The sequence below is a fragment of the Salmo salar genome, chromosome ssa29, assembly GCF_905237065.1.
Source record: "Salmo salar chromosome ssa29, Ssal_v3.1, whole genome shotgun sequence".
In the NCBI taxonomy this organism is placed as follows: domain Eukaryota; kingdom Metazoa; phylum Chordata; class Actinopteri; order Salmoniformes; family Salmonidae; genus Salmo; species Salmo salar.
This window is the reverse complement of record NC_059470.1, coordinates 11,515,062-11,537,042: the sequence shown is the minus strand read 5'-3', so window position 1 is coordinate 11,537,042 and position 21,981 is coordinate 11,515,062. Positions and strand designations below refer to the sequence as shown.

Genomic DNA, 21,981 nt, shown 5'->3' with positions numbered 1-21,981 from the left:
AATCTCAATAGACAGACATTGGCAGTAGAATGGCCCATACTGAAGAGCTCAGTGACTGTCAACATGGCACCGTCATAGGATGCCACCTTTCCAACAAGTTAGTTTGTCACATTTCTGCCCTTCTAGAGCTGCCCCGGTCAACTCTAAGTGCTGTTATTGTGAAATGGAAACGTCTAGGAGCAACAACGGCTAAGCTGCGAAGTGGTAGGCCACACAAGCTCATAGAACGGGTCCGCCGAGTGCTGAAGAGCGTAGCGTGTGAAAATTGTCTGTCCTCGGTTACAACACTCACTACCGAGTTACCAAATTGCCTATGGAATCAACTTTAGCACAAGAACTGTGGGTCAGGAGCTTCATGAAATGAGTTTCCATGGCCGAGCATCCGCACACACACAAGTCTAAGATCACCATGTGCAATGTCAAGCGTCGGCTGGAGTGGTGTAAAACTCAACCCCGTTGGACTCTATAGCAGTGGAAACGCATTCTCTGGAGTGATGAATCAGTCACTCTCCACCATCTGGCAGTCCGACAGATGAATCTAGATTTGGAGGATGCCAGGGGAACACTACCTGTCCAAATGCATAGTGCCAACTCTAAAGTTTTGTGGAGGAGGAATAATGCTCTGGGGCTGTTTTTCATGGTTAGGGCTAGTCCCCTTAGTTCCAGTGAAGGGAAATCTTAATAATGCTACAGCATACAATGACATTATAGACAATTCTGTGCTTACAACTTTGTGGCAACAGTTTGGGGAAGGCCCTTTCCTGTTTCAGCATGAAAATGTCCCTGTGCACAAAGCGAGGTCCATACAGAAATGGTTTGACAAAATCGGTGTGGAAGAACTTGACTGGCCTGCACAGATCCCTCACCTGAACCCCATTGAACAACTTTGGGATGAATTGGAACACCGACTGCAAGCCAGGCCTAATCGCCCAACATCAGTGACCGACCTCAGTAATGCTCTTGTGGCTGAATGGAAGCAATGTTCCAACATCTAGTGGAAAGCCTTCCCAGAAGAGTGAAGGCTGTTTTAGCAGAAAGGGGGGTTCAATTCCCAGGAGAGGACATGTTGAGTAATAATTACTGTATAAATAAACATGTACAATGTAATCATGTCATATATGTTATTCGAAAACACTATGTTACAGTCACTGTGTGACCACAGTCAAACTTTCTAACAGACAAAAAGAGCTGTGAATGAATCTGTGGTTCACAAATCAAGGCCTTGATTGACTTGGAAACAGTAACAAAGCGTGATGTGTAGTGATTTTGTTGGGGGTAGAGCGTTTCTTTGGGACCATCAGGTGACTTCCTGACAACTGATACACAGAAATGTTCTTGCAACGTTCCCATGAAACGTGTCTAGAACATTCATATCTTATATTGTGAGAACATGGCAACCATGTCCTGTGTACGTTTGGTGGGACGTTGATGGAATATTCTCCTAACCCTCAGAACACTGGACACAGGAATTGTCTTGGAACGCTAACATGAAATGTGTCTAGAACACTAATATCTTATATTGCGAGAACATGGCAACCATGTCCTATGCATGTTTGGTGGGACGATGGTGGAATATTCCGAAAAATGGATGCATGAATGTTCTTGCAATGTCCCATAAAATGCTTTTAGACCATTATTGTATATTCTGAGAACATTATAACCACGTTCAACATAAGTTATGTTTGACATTAAGGCAATGGTCTCCTAACTTTAACACCAAAACACGCTAAAAAGGTTATCAGAAGGTTTTTGCTAACATAGATAGAATGTTCCATGAACTAACGGAAAACTAGACACAAACATTAGGGGAACATTAGGGTTACAAAAACGTTCTTTCTGCCTAGAATTGTTAGCTGGGTTAGTGACTTACTGACTGACTGAGTTAAGGAGTGAATTTTAATCAAAGTCTGTTCATTTCTCTCAGAAGTTGTTAATTACTGTAACTGGTGTGTGTAGTTAAGGACCTGCTGACAGTTAGGTTTGAGTGGGTTTTGAGGCACTGTGTTTCCTTTGTGTTGTTGGACAGGGTTGGACAGCCTAAAGGGCACACTGGACATTCCACACCACTCTCCTTTCTGAGGCTCTTTGTGGTCCTAATGGTAACATTAATTTGAGCTCTCTCCTCTCTCACTCCATCTCTTCCTGTCCTCGTAAATATGTGTAATAGGGCGGTTCCACGAAATGACTGCTCTTTGATATTTTAAATAGAAATTGAATTTCTATTATAGAATTTCTATTTCTATATCAAATTTTAAAAGCCTGTTATTTTAAATGAAGTGCCCTTTAATATATATATATATATACACTGCTCAAAAAAATAAAGGGAACACTTAAACAACACAATGTAACTCCAAGTCAATCACACTTCTGTGAAATCAAACTGTCCACTTAGGAAGCAACACTGATTGACAATACATTTCACATGCTGTTGTGCAAATGGAATAGACAACAGGTGGAAATTATAGGCAATTAGCAAGACACCCCCAATAAAGGAGTGGTTCTGCAGGTGGGGACCACAGACCACTTCTCAGTTCCTATGCTTCCTGGCTGATGTTTTGGTCACTTTTGAATGCTGGCGGTGCTTTCACTCTAGTGGTAGCATGAGACGGAGTCTACAACCCACACAAGTGGCTCAGGTAGTGCAGCTCATCCAGGATGGCACATCAATGCGAGCTGTGGCAAGAAGGTTTGCTGTGTCTGTCAGCGTAGTGTCCAGAGCATGGAGGCGCTACCAGGAGACAGGCCAGTACATCAGGAGACGTGGAGGAGGCCGTAGGAGGGCAACAACCCAGCAGCAGGACCGCTACCTCCGCCTTTGTGCAAGGAGGAGCAGGAGGAGCACTGCCAGAGCCCTGCAAAATGACCTCCAGCAGGCCAAAAATGTGCATGTGTCTGCTCAAACGGTCAGAAACAGACTCCATGAGGGTGGTATGAGGGCCCGACGTCCACAGGTGGGGGTTGTGCTTACAGCCCAACACCGTGCAGGACGTTTGGCATTTGCCAGAGAACACCAAGATTGACAAATTCGCCACTGGCGCCCTGTGCTCTTCACAGATGAAAGCAGGTTCACACTGAGCACGTGACAGACGTGACATAGTCTGGAGACGCCGTGGAGAACGTTCTGCTGCCTGCAACATCCTCCAGCATGACCGGTTTGGCGGTGGGTCAGTCATGGTGTGGGGTGGCATTTCTTTGTGGGGCCGTACAGCCCTCCATGTGCTCGCCAGAGGTAGCCTGACTGCCATTAGGTACCGAGATGAGATCCTCAGACCCCTTGTGAGACCATATGCTGGTGCGGTTGGCCCTGGGTTCCTCCTAATGCAAGACAATGCTAGACCTCATGTGGCTGGAGTGTGTCAGCAGTTCCTGCAAGAGGAAGGCATTGATGCTATGGACTGGCCCGCCCGTTCCCCAGACCTGAATCCAATTGAGCACATCTGGGACATCATGTCTCGCTCCATCCACCAACGCCATGTTGTACCACAGACTGTCCAGGAGTTGGCGGATGCTTTAGTCCAGGTCTGGGAGGAGATCCCTCAGGAGACCATCCGCCACCTCATCAGGAGCATGCCCAGGCGTTGTAGGGAGGTCATACAGGCACGTGGAGGCCACACACACTACTGAGCCTCATTTTGACTTGTTTTAAGGACATTACATCAAAGTTGGATCAGCCTGTAGTGTGGTTTTCCACTTTAATTTTGAGTGTGACTCCAAATCCAGACCTCCATGGGTTGATAAATTGGATTTCCATTGATTATTTTTGTGTGATTTTGTTGTCAGCACATTCAACTATGTAAAGAAAAAAGTATTTAATAAGATTATTTCATTCATTCAGATCTAGGATGTGTTATTTTAGTGTTCCCTTTATTTTTTTGAGCAGTATATATATATATATATATATATATATATATATATATAAGACCACATGGAGAATTCAATCAATCAGGTTTTTAATATGAATAAAAACTTGCTGAAGTGCCAAAATTCTGCATTTTAGAACGTCCGTCCGTGCACCCTCTGTGACTTCTAGAAAGATTTTAACCTACTTAACTCCAACATTTCTTCAAGTTGTCATCATCATTGTAAAGCTCTAGTGCTTCTGTTGCTTTGACAGTCATTTCTGAAGAGTATTACTGTACTTGAACTCTGTGAAGCATTTATATGGGCTGCAATCTGAGGTGTAGTTAACTCTAATGAATTTATCCTCTGCAGCAGAGGTAACTCTGGGTCTTCCTTTCATGTGGCGTTCCTCATGAGAGCTAGTTTCATCATAGCGCTTGATAGGTTTTGCGACTGCACTTGAAGAAACTCCAGATTGACTCACCTTCATGTCTTAATAAAATAATGATGGACTGTCATTTCTCTTTGCTTATATGAGCTGTTCTTGCCATAATATGGACTTGGTCTTTTACCAAATAGAGCTATCTTCTGAGCTATCTTCTGTAGTAACCAAAAAAGCTACACTTTTTTGGTTACTACATGATTCCATATGTGTTATTGCATTTTATAGTATTCTACAATGTAGAAAATAGTAAAAATATAGAAAAACCCTTGAATGAGTAGGTGTGTGCAAACTTTTGACTTGTACTGTAGATAACCTGGATGGTAGGAAGCTCAGCCCCAGTGATGTACTGGGCTGTCCGCACCACCCTCTGTAGCGCCTTGTGATCGAGGGTGGTGCTATTGCCATGGCAGGCAGTAGTGTAGCCAGTCAAGATGCTCTCAATGGTACAGCTGCAGAACTTTTTGAGGATTTGAGGGCCCATGCCAAACTTTTTCAACCTCCTGAGGGGAAGAGGTGCTGTCGCCCCTTCTTCATGACTTTGCGCATGTGTTTGGACCATTTTAAGTGTTTAGCGATTTGGACACGAGGAACTTGAAGCTCTCGACCTGCTCCACTGCAGCCCCATCAATGTGAATGGGGGCGTGGCAGAGGTGATGGGGTTGGCCCATCAGGAAGTCCAGGATCCAATTGCAGAAGGAGGTGTTCAGACCCAGAGTCCTAAGCTTGGTGATGAGCATGGAGGGGGCAATGGTGTTGAACGCTGAGCTGTAGTCAATTAACATTATTCTCACATAGGTATTCCTTTTATCTAGATGGGTGAAGGCAGTGTGGAGAGCAATTGAGATTGCGTCATCTATGGATCTGTTGGGGCGGTATGCAAATTGGAGTGTGTCTAGGGTGTCTGGGATGATGCCTCTCAAAGCACTGCATGATTACAGAAGTGAGTTCTACATGGCAGTAGTCATTGTGGCATGAAGCATTAGAGTTCTTGGGGACAGGAATGATGGTGGTCATCTTAAAACATGTGGGGATTACAGACTGGGACAAGGAGAGGTTGAAAATGACCGTGAATATGCCTGCCAGCTGTTCTGCGCATGCTCTGAGAACGCCCCTTGGAATACCGTTGGGCCCCGCGGCATTGCGGGTGTTGACCTGATTAAAGAGCTTCCTCACGTCGGCCTCGGAGAGTGAGATCACCCAATCCTCTGGGTCGGTGACGGCCCTCACACCCGGCACGATGTTGTTGTCAAAGCATGCATAAAATGCATTCAGTTCATCTGGTAGAGAGGCATCATTGGGCAGATCACAGTTGGGTCTTCCTTTGTAATCCGTAATGGACTGTAGACCCTGCTACATGCGCCAGGCGGCGAAGCCTGTTTAATATGATTTCACCTTATTCCTATATTGTCCTTTTGCTCGTTTGATGACTCTGCGGAGTGTCATAGCAGGGTTGTGTATGATAGCTCTGTGTGTGGTAGCCCTGTCCTTTAGTTTAGCGCCAACCTCTTTGTTAATCCAGGGCTTTTGATTGGGGAAGCAGCGAACCCTCACCGTGGGGACAACGTGGCCGATACATTTTCTAATGAAGCCAGTAATGGAGGTGGTTAGCTCGTCAACAATCTCAACGGCGTCTCAAAGCATGTTCCAATCAGCGCTAGCAAAGCAGTCCTATAGCATAATCTCTGATTCTGGTTACCATTTCTCAACGGAGCGTGTCACGAGTACTTCCTGTTTGTTTTCTACTTGTAAACAGGAAGCAGGAGTACGGAGTCATGATCAGATTTGCCGAATGGCAAATTTCTTGCTTGTGGTCTAGGACTTCTAGTGGTATTGGAGATGTGTTGATGGAATTTGGGCATCACGTCTTAGTGACGCAGAATTAAAATTGCTGGCAACCAGAAAAGCAGCCTCTGGATGTAGCTTTTCTTGTTGGTTTATAGCTTTTCTTGTTTTGAGGTGGAAAGTATACAACAGTAACGATAACAGCTGAAAACTCCCTCGGGAGGTAGAAGGGCCGGCATTTGACCATCAGGTATTCCAAGATGGGTTAACAGTGGGTCAACACTTCCACCGCACTGGAGTTAGCACACCAGTTGATGTTGATGCAGAGGCAAACCCCTCCCAGCCTCGATTTCCCTGACTCCACTGTCCTTTCTGCCCAGTGAGTTGGATAGCCATGGGGGGTATCTTGTCCGAGAGCCATGTTTCAGAAAAGCAAAGAATATTGCAGTTTCGAGAGTCACGTTGGTAGCAAATCTGCGATCGGAGGTCATCCATCTCATTATCAAGTGACTGTACATTGGCCAGTAGAATGGAGGGAAGTGGCTGGTTTTCCCCTCACCTTAATCTCAGCAGGATCCCCCTCTTGCCTTTGTAACACTGGCATTTTCTCTTGGGTGGCCCGAAAATTGGGTCGAAATTACATAGAGAGCCCCTGGCAGATTAATCAAAGTTGAAGCTGAAATTAAGGTAAGTAACTGTCGATCTGATGTTCAAAAGTTCTTGTCGGTTGTAAGAAATAATAGCGGATACATTTCGTGAAAATAAAGTACAAATAAATGACTAAGTAGTTAAGTTGGGTCGGAGATTGCAAAACGCAGCCATCCAGAACGGCGCCATCTTGATCATGCAACGTACACATGAAACGTGTCTATAACATTAATATCTTAAGTTCTGAGAACATGGTAATCCCATTCTGGTAATCACCAATTCTAATTGACATTAAGGGAATGGTCTCCGGAAAACATTCCTTGCTCATAAGGGGAACATTCCTATAAAATGAGACTCTTAAGTGAACGTTGTGGAAACATTTGTTGAAACCTGAGGTCAGTCAGTCCCTAAGTCACTAATTCAGCCAGGCAGTCACTCAATCAGTCAGTCAGTCTGTCAGTCATTCAGTCAGTCCGTCAGTCAGTCACTAAGTCACTCGCTCACTCACTCACTCACTCACTCACTCACTCACTCACTCACTCACTCACTCACTCACTCACTCACTCACTCACTCACTCACTCACTCACTCACTCACTCACTCACTCACTCACTCACTCACTCACTCACTCACTTAGTTACATTCAATTACATGCAATGCGAGTCATCTGCAAAGAAAATATTTATAGCTATTACTGTATTACATAACAGCAGACTGCGGTCTATTCAGAGTGTGCATACTGATTGCTCTGTGGCAAAGAGCTTGCAGGAATGAGCAGTTCTCAGAACAGTGCTCTCTCAGGCTTCAATCATTCAACTAGATCATCTACACCCTTCCATTCTCCCCTGCCCACCACCCCTCCAACCCTCTCCCTCGCCCACCCCCAGCCTGTGGTGTGCTGCTCCCAGTGCCCTCATTGTTTCTCCATGGCAACCGGAGCACTATAAGGCAGGGGAACTGGCAGCTAATCCTCAGGAGCTTACACAATTCTTACTTCTTCTCATAAGAGGGTTTTACCGATGCAAGGGATTCTCAGAAAACAACACAAACCCTTCCTCTCCATCCACCAGAGTAAGAAAACAAAAGATAGAGAGGGAAAAAACGGTAGGTAGCTAGGTCTCTTCATGTTTCATTAAATGTTTTGTTTCATTTTTTTCCAATGGTAGTTTTGGATGGGTATACAGTTTTATACAGTCTTACAGAAGTGTGTGTTGTTCAGATTTGTCTGACATGCAGGGTACATGGTGTGTGGGAGGATGTTGCGAATGCGTTCAGAGCTAGTGTTGGCGTGCGTGCACTTGTGCTTTTGACCTGTGGTGACTCAGGGACCATACAGCATAAATACAGCAAAAATACTTCTATGTTAATGTCTGGGGATCTGCTTCAGGCATCTGGGACTGTTACTCAGCATGCCACTTCCTGTATTAGTATGTCCTCATGTTGTGGGATTCATCTGTGTTCGACAGCTATTTATTATTGTTTAGATGTGTGATGGTAATCTGACTCATTGGTGAGCAGGTGGACATCCAGTGGGATTTTCAATTAAAAAAAGAACTTGAACATCTATTTCTATACAGTAAGAGTGCATGTGTTCATGAAAAGTGTTCCACCAGAATGTGTTATAGCCTCTGTGTTCTGGTAATATGGCTTAACTCTCTAATCTGCAACATTTTCTTTCGGAGGAATGTTGTTGTTCAGATGTGAGGCCAGGAGTTTAGAAAATCCGTATGTCTGTCTGATCAGCAGCTAATAGTTCACACAGAGGGAACTTTTCCCCAAATATGATACACAAGTTACTGCTGAGTGCATCCACTCGGGAGAGTTTCTCCAGCCATTTGGCCCTTGTCTCATTACCAACATGCTGTATAGCGGGCTCTGTCCATATGGAGCAATTACCGTATTTAAACTCAAAGTCCTTCCCTCATGCTCCCTCCCCTGCCCCTTTTCTTTCTCCCCTTCTCGCACCCTCTCCCTGCCCTTAGTTCTCTCTCATTTGCTTGCACTAATCCCTTTGTTGTGGAGTACTGAGGGGCCAGGGTTCTTGGCTGACTGGCCATCCCTGTGTAATGGGGGCTAATTCGGGTGAAGGGTGCCCAGCCAGCCCTCCTGCTGGCCATCCTCCACTTGATTAGGCGGGGCGGGTACATTTTTAAGGCCTCCCTCAGCCCAAACACATTCTCCCTCTCATTGCTTCTGGCCTCGCTCTCTCTCTAACTCTCTTTCTCTGTCTGTCTTTCTCAATCCTATTTTCCCTGCCTGATAAAACTTCTCGCTTCCTCTGTCTTTCTTGAACTCTTCGCTGCACTCTCTCCTTCTCTTTCTTTTCCTCTCCTCCTTGTCGTCTCTCCATCCAGCCCTAAGTCAGTGGCAGGGGTCTCAGCAGGGAGATGGGGGTCCCAGGTGGGACCATGCGGTTCTGGAGCCATGCTGTCCCCACATTGCTCCTTCTACCCCTGTGTCTGCTGGGGAGGATCGTGGAGGGCCAGGCCCCAGAACAGGGCAAGGAGAGGGGCTACCTGCAGGAGGCCATCAGGGCTCTACAACTTGGGTCTCAGACCCAGCTCCAGAGGGACCAGACAGGGTTCCTACTCTCCACTGTCCTCCAGGCTGTGCACTGTGCAGAACGGATTGGGGGATCACAGGAGCTCTGTGACAGGGTAAGGCCTAGAATGTTCTATGACATCCAACTGTTACTCTCTATCTGCTATGGGGTTCTATGCATAACGTTCTACTATATGACACTTTTATTCCATTTAAGGTTTTTCTCCAAAAAATAACATTAATGTTAACAGCAATTACTACCACAGTAGATACAATCTGCATTCACTCCTGTCTGTTCATTCTTTCAACCCTGCTTGTCATGGTTGGAATGTGAGCGTGTGGAGGCTTAAGGCCTTGACCTCTATGCAGCACTCATGCTGAGTGGCTTTAGAGGTCCCTCAATTTGACAGAACACTACATAAAAATGTGGTCAGTGAGGCGCTGGGTTTCTGTGTGTTTGTATGGGTGGGATTACAGTGTGTGTGTGTGTGTGTGTGTGTGTGTGTGTGTGTGTGTGTGTGTGTGTGTGTGTGTGTGTGTGTGTGTCAGAAGCACTGAATGGAGGTCTCATTTGAGCAGGGGTTTTAGAAATTAAGAAAGCAACTCATTCATTAGAAACTGACTCTTATGACCCTGAAACATTGCGCATTGAAAATATTTGCAAGGGTTAGTGCCTTGCCCACTCTCTTACTCTTGTGTGTGTTCATGTGTTTGTCTGGCCAGGGCTATATTCACACTAACACAAAGCTCCTCATTTGGGTAAAACATGCCTATTATCAAACAATGAAGGGAGAGAAAGATTTAAAAAAATATCTGTGAATTACATGGATTCAATTGCCTTTCACAGGGGGAAAAGCATATTGCCTCTTAATTTATATGACCTCAACACAGAACAAAATGTTAACTGTAACAAAGAACATGCCTTGGATCGTTAGCACAAAGTGTTTGCTTGATGGCTTTAAGTCCTTTTAGTCAAATTTACAGATTTCTTATTAATCACTCTATTCATATTCACTAATGTCTGGCCAATTTGACCTGGATAAAAATGAGTTACAGTAAATCCACTTGTACTGATTCCATGGCACAGGGTGTATGAGTTGATATATACAGTACCAGTCAAAAGTTTGGACACACCGACTCATTCAAGGGTTTTTCTTTATTTGTACTATTTTGTACATTGTAGAATAATAGTAAAGACATTAAAACTATGAAATAACACATATGGAATCATGTAGTAACCCAAAAAATGTTAAACAAATAAAATATATTTGAGATTTGAGATTCTTCAAAGTAGCCACCCTTTGCCTTGATGATAGCTTTGCACATGCTTGGCATTCTCTCAACCAGCTTCATGAGGTAGTCACCTGGAATGTTTTCCAACAGTCTTAAAGGAGTTCCCACATATGCTGAGCACTTGTTGGCTGCTTTTCATTCACTCTGTGGTCCAACATCCCAAACCATCTCATTTGGGTTGAGATCAGGTGATTGTGGAGGCCAGGTCATCTGATGCAGCACTCCATCACTCTTCTTTTTGGTCAAATAGCCCTTACAGGTGTGTTTTTGGTCATTGTACTGTTGAAAAACAAATGATAGTCCCACTAAGCGTAAACCAGATGGGATGGCGTATCGCTGCAGAATGCTGTGTTAGCCATGCTGGTTAAGTGTGGCTTCAATTCTAAAGAAATCACCAACAGTGTCACCCCCACACCATCACACCTCTTCCTCCATGCTTCACGGTGCGGAGATCATTCCTCCATGCTTCACGGTGTGGATGCGGAGATCATCCGTTCACCTACTCTGAGTCTCACAAAGACACAGCGGTTGGAACCAAAAATCTCAAATTTGGAATCATCAGACCAAATTGAGTGACTTTAGATTGGCTGACCGGAAATGCATTCCAGGTGACTACCCCATGAAGCTGGTTGAGATAATGACAAGAGTGTGCAAAGCTGTCATCAAGGCAAAGTGTGGTGACTTTGAAGAACCTCAAATATGAAATATAAAGAAAAACCCTTGAATGAGTAGGTGTGTCTAAACTTTTAGACACACCTACTGGTACTGTATACTGAACAAACATACTGTATAAATGCAACATGCAACATTTTTCAAAGATTTTACTTAGTTATAGTTCATAAGGAAATCAGTCAATTGAAATAAATTCATTATGCCCTAATCTATGGCTTTCACATGACTGGGCAGGGGTGCAGCCAAGGGTAAGCCTGGGATGGCATAGGCCCACCCACTTGGTAGCCAGACCCACCCACTGGGGAGTCATGCCCAACCAATCAGAATTTGTTTTTCCCCACAAAAGGGCTTTATTACAGACAGAAATACTCCCGCAGGTGAAGAAGCCGGATGTGGAGGTCCTGGGCTGGTGTGGTTACACGTGGTCTGTGGTTGTGAGGCTGGTTGGACGTACTGCCAAATTCTCTAAAATGACGTTGGAGGCAGCTTATGGTAGAGAAATTAGCATGACATTTTCTGGCAACAGCTTTGGTGGACATTCCTCGAGTCAGCATGCCAATTGCAGACTCCCTAAAAACTTGAGACATCTGTGGCATTGTTTCGTGTGACAAATCTGCACATTTTATAGTGGCCTTTTATTGTCCCCAGCACAAGGTGCACATGTGTAATGATCATGCTGTTTAATCAGCTTCTTGATATGCCACACCTGTCAGGTGGATAGATTATCTTGGAAAAGGAGAAATGCTCACTAACAGGGATGTAAACAAATTTGTGTACAAACTTTGAGAGAAATAAGTTTTCTGTGACTATGGAACATTTCAGGGATTTTTTTATTTCAGTTCATGAACACTTTAGATGTTGCATTTATATATTTGTTCAGTGTAGCATTCACTTTTTATATCAGTGTCCATATTGTCCATGAGTTTCTAGTAGATAGACGATATGGTCCAAGAGAAAATAGCCTAATTCATGAAAAAAGCATCTAATCAACAAAGGCATTGTTATCATATAACTGCAACTCCTCCAACTATTGACGTCTTTTACAACTGCCAACAGTTTGACAGTAAAACATTGACAACAAATACATACTGACATAGTAAAATAAATACAAAAAAATACTGATCATTACAGACACCTGTACAAATCTGAAGTACCCAAAAGGGCCACTAGATGTCTCGTGATATATTAAATCAATTCCAGTAATATACCCTCCCTTTCAACCCTATTTCTGCCTGACTCATTTTGTAAGCTTCCAGTAAAGGTTTTACTTCATTTCCAAGCAGCTGAAATGTTTACTTTGCAACATATCCCCTACGTCACACACACTGCATAACATGTTTGATTGCTTTGTTTACAGTGCCTCACTCCAGACCTTGTCCTCTCTGTCCTGGAGGATGATAGGAAGGCTTACCTCACCGAGGATGACTACCATAGAGTCTCCACCGTTCTGCTCTACTACATGATCAACATGGAAGACCTGTGTGCCACCAACCCCTCCCCTTCCTCCTTTTCCTCCTCCTCCTCGTCACCTAGCTACCAGTACTACCTTCTGGCCCTGACCAACCTCCAACATACAGAAGAAAGAGGCTTCCTCTCCTCCAATGAGATAGAGAGCATTCTGCAGCTCATCAACCAGAACTATCAACCACCTGCTCCAGAGACATCTGGCTCCTCCCACTCACAGGTAAGACTGCTGCACCTCTAGCATAAAACCTCATGTCAACCAAAGGCACCAGAGAATCATCTCAATCTCCACACATTGAAATAGCCTCAGACTGTTAGAGATGGACACTGGAGAGTTACAGGAAGATATTCCCAGTTGTTAACCAGTAACACGTCATCATCCTTCAGTGTATCGATGCCTCCCATCTACTGGATGAGTTGGGGATCACAGATAGCCAAGGTGCTGATCCATCCTCAGTGTCCAAACTGTCTGCAGCCATCATCACCCACACCCTGCAGGGCCACTGTTTCAGCAAGAGGAACCTGCCCTCCCCTGCCTTCTTTACAGATTACATCTTCCAGTCCCTCAACCGCACCAGCAACCTTCATGTCAGGGGTAAGTTTATGAGTCCTGCCTATGAGTGATTTGACCATAGAGTTGGATAGAGGGCCCAAAAAGCTATTTAGTACATCTGTATAGATTTGAGTTTTCTGTGTGATGTAAGCACTGTTTGATGTCAGTGCTCTTGCTGTTGCGTAGATTTGGAGGAGCTGCTGCACCAGCTTGGTGTGGGAGGTGGTGGTGGAGGGGCCTATCACTCACATTGCAGGGAGAAGCGGAGCATCACAGGCCCCTCCCATATAGGGTGTGTCCAGGAGCCTTTGGGGATCAACACAGACTGGACACAGGTGAGACAGAAACTCAGACTCCACATTTAGTGGTGAAAACTGATTTGAGCTGAAAAGGCTCACGGTTCGAACTTGAGGAATCACAATGGAGAGCTTTCCCAGATACAATATTTTCTATTCTTTTCTGTTTGATTAGGTATGCTACTCAGCCAATCAGCTGGTGGATATTTTTGTTCTGGATCCGCATTTGCCAATTTCCCGGGATCACTTCAGACAAATCTGCCCAGCTGTTATCCAGCAGTTGCTAGGGAATGCCTGTGAGTCCACAGAGCCAGCTACACGAGGATCTCCACCCAGTGCCACTGAGAGTAAGACACTGTACCTCACAACTCATCATTAGAAATCAACAGCTTGTCTACAGTGTCCTTTGGCTGATGTCAATGTCTAGCTAAGATGTTCAACATGCCCCCATTTGTCACTATTTGTCTAAAACATGTATAATCCATCTGTTGAACAATGCCGTTTATGTACGGCTTCAACACCTGAATCTGCTGTAGTCTGTCTCTTAACTGTTGATGTTATCTCTGCTATAGCTCTGAACACATCGCTGTCTCTGCACTCTCTGTAGAATATGGTTACAGTACAGCTGCTGTGTTACTCATCACCGTGGGCTCCATGTTGGGCATCTGCCTGATCTTCTTCAACTCCTGCCATGAGACCTACGCCCTCATCCTGCAGCTCTTTGTGGGCCTGGCCGTGGGAACCCTCTCAGGGGACGCCCTCCTGCACCTCATACCACAGGTATAGGGCACAGAGGCCATACTCATCCCACAAGAATAGGGCCACGGTCACACTTAAACCATAGGTAAAGGTCACAGAGGCCTCATAAACCTCAAACCACAGTTATAGGGAATGGAGGTTATACTCATACCACAGGTATAGGGAATGGAGGTTATACTCATACCACAGGTATATGGAATGGAGGTTATACTCATACCACAGGTATAGGGAATGGAGTTTATACTTATACCACAGCTATAGGGAATGGATGTTATACTCATACCACAGTTATAGGGAATGGAGGTTATACTCATACCACAGGTATAGGGAATGGAGGTTATACTCATACCACAGGTATAGGGAATGGAGGTTATACTCATACCACAGGTATAGGGAATGGAGTTTATACTCATACCACAGCTATAGGGAATGGATGTTATACTCATACCACAGTTATAGGGAATGGAGGTTATACTCATACCACAGGTATAGGGAATGGAGGTTATACTCATACCACAGTTATAGGGAATGGAGGTTATACTCATACCACAGGTATAGGGAATGGAGGTTATACTCATACCACAGGTATAGGGAATGGAGGTTATACTCATACCACAGTTATAGGGAATGGAGTTTATACTCATACCACAGCTATAGGGAATGGATGTTATACTCATACCACAGGTATAGGGAATGGAGAATATACTCATACCACAGGTATAGGGAATGGAGGTTATACTCATACCACAGCTATAGGGAATGGAGGTTATACTCATACCACAGGTATAGGGAATGGAGGTTATACTCATACCACAGGTATAGGGAATGGAGGTTATACTCATACCACAGGTATATGGAATGGAGGTTATACTCATACCACATGTAAATGGTGACACCTCCCAAGTACATCAAAACTTGTGTTATAGCTGTTTCATGTAAACACGCCAACCTATTTGGTCTAAGATATTTTCTAAGACTGCATAACAACATTTGAACCATTGTAAAACAAACAGTATGGTCAGTGACATTACCCATTGGGATTGCCTTTCTATCTTAGCTCCCCTTTTTTCTATAGTCATCATGAGTCACGACTACTGGACTGATTACAAAACAAATAAGAGTGCTTTCAGTGTAGATTAAATGTCTCATTGTTTTCTCTCCCTGTCTCCTCTGGAGATCCTTGGCCTCCATGATGACAGTCACCATTACGATCATCACTTTACTGAGGGAAAGGAATATCTGTGGAAGATTTTGGGAATCATCGCTGGAATCTACGGCTTTTTCCTCATCGAAAGGATCTTCTCCCTTGTGATGCCATCACATGGCCATGTAAGATGATACTTTTTACTAAAGTATTTATTTCTGTTTCTTGGCATATTCATCTTCCTGTTTAAAACAACGAATGTGTTTGTTACCCACCAACATCGAACTACAGGCCGGAAAAGGAGATAACAATAACAACAATAACTGTTAGCAGTCTGGTTCATGTCCAAATCTGAACGTTATCTATGGAAATCCATTTAAAAAAAACGATTATTAATTACTATTTTCCCATTGGTTCCCATTGGCCCTGGCTGAAACTCGGAATGAAGCTGCATTCCTATGTCTTCTGGTCAAAAATAGTGCACTACATAGGGAATAGGGTGACATTTGTGACAGAGCCTGAGCTGAGCTGACTGTGCAGGTGGCTGTGGCTCTGGCTGGTGGCCTCTGGAGTGACTGGAGGCTGATGAGTCTCTTTTTCTCTGGCAGGGTCACGGGGGCCTGGGCAATTCCCATGACCTCCCCCTGGAGCTCAACTGCAACGGCCAGTCACAGAGGGGCATGTCTAGCTCAACCATGCAGCTGGTGAGTCTGTTTGTCCCTCTCTGGCACCCATACAGTAGTGTAACTGGCAGCACTTCAAAAAAACACATGTTCAGTGATTGCGTCAATGGACAGTTGAAGCAATATGGAACCTATAGGTGGCCCTTGAACTTCCTAATATGAGAGCAGAAATAGAGAACTCAATTGAAGGTGCATCCTCACACATGTGTCCCTTAGGCTTGTTTGGACATGAGCTGTCTGGGAAAGGGAAACAGTACTTTTTGAGCGCTTTTAAGGTTTCTGCTTTGAAGAGAGACAAACAGCTGCAGTGGTATAACTGTGTTCCTGTGTCCACTGATGCTTCAAATTAGAGCTGATGACAAATCTGTCAACCTTCTTTGAACTGGTTGAACACAATTGGTGTGATGCCATAGATTACTGTTCTCAATATTAGGAAATATGTGTCATTTTAACAAAGGCCTATCAAAAACAAGAAAAAACATAGGTGAAGGTGGCGGAGGTTTGGAGTGAGAGTGGGAGAAATGATCTGCCAATGTGCTGTGGGAGGCTAATATAAAAGCACAGGAATTCAAAAGAGGCTTATCGGATTCAAAAATATTTTATCAACATTTTGAACAGTTTCAACGCTGATGTTGACGTGTACAGAATGTTGCAGTGCAGGGAAAGTGAAGAGGGGTGTGGGCGAGAGTAAATCTGTAACAGGCCATGGCGTAAGGAGACCTTGATGCTGCTGTTGAATAATTCAGGCCTTACGCGAATAGAGAAACTGAGCAGTTTTGGTGGTAAAACTTCCTCTAGACTGTTCATTATATAGGCAGGGGGAACTGTGGTCACTCATGTGCTGCTTTTGTCATGGATCGGAGTAATGTCATTATAATGCAGTGTAATGAAAGGAAAAATCTTCCAATGTATTTGTCTCTCGCCTACAGGGAACTGTGGAGGACTTAGAATGCACAGAAATCCCATCAGAGGCCGAACCAAGAACCCCTACGCATCAGACGAGTAAATAAGATATTTCATCGTCCTCCTTTCTCCTTTATCTTCACTCACTGTCCCCCAGTCCTCAGGTCCCTCTCTGTTAAGTTTGATCCTCTTCTGTTTTGTTCTGTCTAGTGTGCTGTGTGTAATTAGTGGGGCTAGGACTGGGACTGGGCTAGGGAACGTAGCAGATGGGCTTTCAGGACAGAGCCGCCACACAGACAGACGTTCTTTGTGTTCCCAGGACAGGGTATTCCTGTACTGGCTGTGATGGTAATTGTGGGAGACAGCCTCCATAACTTTGCTGACGGTCTGGTGGTGGGGGCGGCCTTCTCCTCGTCCACTGAGACAGGCATGGCGACCACCGTGGCCATCCTCTGCCATGAAATCCCTCATGAAATGGGTGAGAGGTCACAAGTCACCGAGCAGCGGCTGAAAGGCCAAAGGTTGTTGGCATGGGGTGGCAGCGTTTCTTGTTCTTCTTTGGGTTCTTTTGTCAAACAAAAACCAAACATGACTTGAGTCATTTGTGTCCCAGTTGTGGAGAACTGAAAACGCTGTTTCTAAATTACCTAAAATATGTTCTTCTTCTTCTTACTTTGTTCTTCTTCTTTTCTCTCCATCTCAGGTGACTTTGCGGTGTTGCTAAGCTCAGGTCTCTCTGTGAGGAATGCAGTGATGATGAACCTCCTCAGTGCTCTGACGGCCTTCATCGGCCTCTACATCGGCCTCTTCGTCTCCTCGGAACCAGAGGTCCAGCAGTGGATCTTCACCGTTACCGCTGGGATCTTCCTCTATCTGTCGCTGGTAGAGATGGTGAGACTGGGCTACTGCTGCTCTTCGTAAAACACACACTGATAGATAGGGACAGGAGTTTAACCAGACAGTGTGTCCCCCTGATCAGTCAGCTCGCACAGTCAAGAAAATCATCTCGCCCTATTGATAGGTAATAAATTGTTACAATTCACAGGGGATTTGGGATAGAGAGAGATTTACCCAATAATCAAACTCCCAGACCCTAATTTCTCCCTCTTCTCTTCCTCCCCTTTCTTTCTCTCAGCTTCCAGAGATGAGTCGTGTGAAGACTAACAGGCCCTGTATCATGTTCCTCCTGCAGAACCTTGGCCTCCTAATGGGCTGGGCCTGTCTTCTGCTCCTTGCACTGTTTGAGCACAAACTTAAGTTTTGATGACAGGACACACACACATCCTACTATGGTATCTGCCATGCAAATGTATAATTGATGGCAATGTTGACGGTACATTGTGGTCTTGTTTTTTTGGTCATTTTGACATCTTGTTTATTGATTACTGTATTATTTACTGATACACCATATGAAGACAGTGAACAGCACATTTAAAATGTCACAAGCAAGAAACATTTCATAAGTGACAGGATAATAGAGCGACGTGAATAATAGCAGTGACGATGTGAATCAAATGTCATTTTAGATCCAGTGGTTACGCATAATGTGTTAGAGCTGGATGAATCCACTTTTGTATGAATCAGATGCCTAAATGTGATCTTTAGGACATGAACACATCTTCTGTGTGATGATTTATTTTTGTATGATGTACTATGTAACATAGGGCACATAGCTAGCTTACAGTCTGTCTGTCACATCTGTGTCTGGACATGATTGTGTCAGATGTCTAGTCTACAGTGCCAGACGAGATCTTTATATACAGATACATTGCTTGTATGTGTATGTTTGCCATGATATACAGTGTCTTCAGAAAGTATTCAGACCCCTTGACTTTTCCCACATTTTGTTAGGTTACAGCCTTATTCTAAAATGTATTAAATTGTTTGTTTTTATCATCAATCTACAGTCGTGGCCAAAAGTTTTGAGAATGACACAAATATTAATTTCCACAAAGTTTGCTGCTTCAGTGTCTTTAGATATTTTTGCCAGATGTTACTATGGAATACTGAAGTATAATTACAAGCATTTCATAAGTGTCAAAGGCTTTTATTGACAATTACGTGAAGTTGATGCAAAGAGTCAATATTTGCAGCGTTGACATTTCTTTTTCAAGACCTCTGCAATCCGCCCTGGCATGCTGTCAATTAACTTCTGGGCCACATCCTGACTGATGGCAACCCATTCTTGCATAATCAATGCTTGGAGTTTGTCAGAATTTGTGGGTTTTTGTTTGTTCATTCGCCTCTTGAGGATTGACCGCAAGTTCTCAATGGGATTAAGGTCTGGGGAGTTTCCTGGCCATTGACCCAAAATATCGATGTTTTGTTCCCCGAGCCACTTAGTTATCACTTTTGCCTCATGGCAAGGTACTCCATCATGCTGGAAAAGGCATTGTTCGTCCCCAAACGGTTCCTGGATGGTTGGGACAAGTTGCTCTCGGAGGATGTGTTGGTACCATTCTTTATTCATGGCTGTGTTCTTAGGCAAAATGTTGAGTGAGCCCACTCCCTTGGCTGAGAAGCAACCCCACACATGAATGGTCTCAGGATGCTTTACTGTTGGCATGACACAGGACTGATGGTAGCGCTCACCTTATCTTCTCCGGACAAGCTTCTTTCCGGATGCCCCAAACAATAGGAAAAGGGATTCATCAGAGAAAATGACTTTACCCCAGTCCTCAGCAGTCCAATCCCTGTACCTTTTGCAGAATATCAGTCTGTCCCTGATTTTTTTCCTGGAGAGAAGAGGCTTCTTTGCTGCCCTTCTTGACACCAGGCCTTCCTCCAAAAGTCTTCGCCTCACTGTGCGTGCAGATGCACTCACACCTGCTTGCTGCCATTCCTGAGCAAGCTCTGTACTGGTGGTGCCCTGATCCCGCAGCCGAATCAACTTTAGGAGACGGTCCTGGTGCTTGCTGGACTTTCTTGGGTGCCCTGAAGCCTTCTTCACAACAATTGAACCGCTCTCCTTGAAGTTCTTGATGGTCCGATAAATGGTTGATTTAGGTGCAATCGTACTGGCAGCAATATCCTTGCCTGTGAAGCCCTTTTTGTACAAAGCAATGATGACGGCACGTGTTTCCTTGCAGGTAACGATGGCTGACAGAGGAAGAACAATGATTCCAAGCACCACCCTCCTTTTAAAGCTTCCAGTCTGTTATTCGAACTCAATCAGCATGACAGCGTGATCTCCAGCCTTGTCCTCGTCAACACTCACACCTGTGTTAACGGGAGAATCACTGACATGATGTCAGCTGTTCCTTTTGTGGCAGGGCTTAAATGCAGTGGAAATGTTTTTGGGGGATTCAGTTCATTTGCATGGCAAAGAAGGACTTTGCAATTAATTGCAATTCATCTGATCACTCTTCATAACATTCTGGAGTATATGAAAATTGCCATCATACAAACTGAGGCAGCAGACTTTGTGAAAATTAATATTTGTGTCATTCTCAAAACTTTTGGCCACGACTGTACACACAATACCCCATAATGACAAAGCAAAATTTGGTTTTTACATTTTTTTGCTAATTTCTTTAACAAAAACTGAAATATGATATTTACATAAGTATTCAGACCCTTTACTCAGTACTTTGTTGAAGCACCTTTGGCAGCGATTACAGCCTTGAGTGTTCTTGGGTATGACGCCACAAGCTTGGCACATCTGTATTTGGGGAGTTTCTCCCATTCTTCTCTGCAGATCCTCTCAAGCTCTTTCAGGTTGGATGGGAAGCGTTGCTGCACTTTTTTCAGGTCTCTCCAGAGATGTTCGATTTGGTTCAAATCCTGACCAGTCTCCCAGTCCCTGCCGTTGAAAAACATCCACCCAGCATGGTTTCCTCCAGACGTGATGCTTGGCATTCAGGCGAAAGAGTTCAATCTTGGTTTCATCAGACCAGGGAATCTTGCTTCTCATAGTCTGAGAGTCTTTAGGTGCCTTTTGGCAAACACCAAGCGGGCTGTCACGTGCCTTTTACTGAGAAGTGGCTTCCGTCTGGCCACTCTATTTAACCTAACTAAGCAAGTCAGTTAAGAACATATTCTTATTTACAATGACGGCCTACACCGGCCAAACCCCAACCCGGACAATGCTGGGCCAATTGTATGCTGCCCTATGGGTCTCCCAATCATGTGATACAGCCTAAAATCGAACCAGGGTCTGTAGTGACGCATCTAGCACTGAGATACAGTGCCTTAGACCGCTGCGCCACTCGGGAGCCCAAAGACCTAATTAGTGGAGTACTGCAGAGAAGGTTGTCCTTCTGGAAGGTTCTCCCATCTCCATATAGGAACTCTAGAGCTCTGTCAGAGTGACCACCTCCCTAAACACTTATTGGAGAGGGCCTTGGTCACCTCCCTGACCAAGGCCCTTCTCCCCCAATTGCTGTGTTTGGCCAGGCGGCCATCTCTAGGAAGAGTGTTGGTGGTTCCAAACTTCTTCCGTTTAAGAATGATGGAGGCCACTTTGTTTTTGGGGACCTTGAATGCTGCAGAAATCTTTTGGTACTCTTCCCCAGATCTGTGCCTCGACACAATCCTGTCTCGGAGCTCTACGACCAATTCCTTTGACCTCATAGCTTGGTTTTTGCTCTGACATGCACTGTCAACTGTGGGATCTTGTATAGACAGGTGTGTGCCTTTACAAATCATCGCCACTCAATTGAATTTACCACAGGTGGACTCCAATCAAGTTGATGAAACATCTCAAGGATGATCAATGGAAACAGGATGCACCTGAGCTCAATTTCGAGTCTCATAGCAAAGGGTCTGAATACTTATGTAAATAAGGTATTTCTGTTTTTTGTTTTTAATAAATTTACAAAAATGTACAAAAACCTGTTTTTGCTTCATCATTATGGTGTATTGTGTGTAGATTGCTGAGGAAATTAATTATTTATTTTATCAATTTTAGAATAGGGCTGTAACGTAACAAAATGTGGAAAAAGTCAAGGGGTCTGAATA

General features: G+C 44.4%; 1 protein-coding gene across 3 annotated transcripts; it reads left to right on the top strand.

The window, feature by feature from the left end:
- Positions 1 to 7,669: 7,669 nt before the first annotated feature.
- Positions 7,670 to 18,941, top strand: LOC106590132 (zinc transporter ZIP12). Of its 3 annotated transcripts, none has more exons than XM_014180740.2 (13): positions 7,670 to 7,818; positions 8,697 to 9,371; positions 12,578 to 12,904; positions 13,072 to 13,279; positions 13,424 to 13,572; positions 13,709 to 13,880; positions 14,141 to 14,313; positions 15,469 to 15,621; positions 16,045 to 16,140; positions 17,049 to 17,121; positions 17,342 to 17,500; positions 17,726 to 17,913; positions 18,158 to 18,940. In XM_014180740.2, exons 2-13 carry the CDS (start codon positions 9,102 to 9,104, stop codon positions 18,284 to 18,286), a joined length of 2,097 nt encoding a protein of 698 aa, XP_014036215.1. In that variant the 5' UTR covers positions 7,670 to 7,818; positions 8,697 to 9,101; the 3' UTR covers positions 18,287 to 18,940. The 3 variants fall into 3 exon arrangements, with proteins under 3 accessions (XP_014036215.1, XP_014036221.1, XP_014036216.1); XM_014180741.2 differs by having other exon boundaries at positions 7,680 to 7,818; positions 9,069 to 9,371; XM_014180746.2 differs by lacking the exon at positions 16,045 to 16,140 and having other exon boundaries at positions 18,158 to 18,941.
- Positions 18,942 to 21,981: the final 3,040 nt, after the last annotated feature.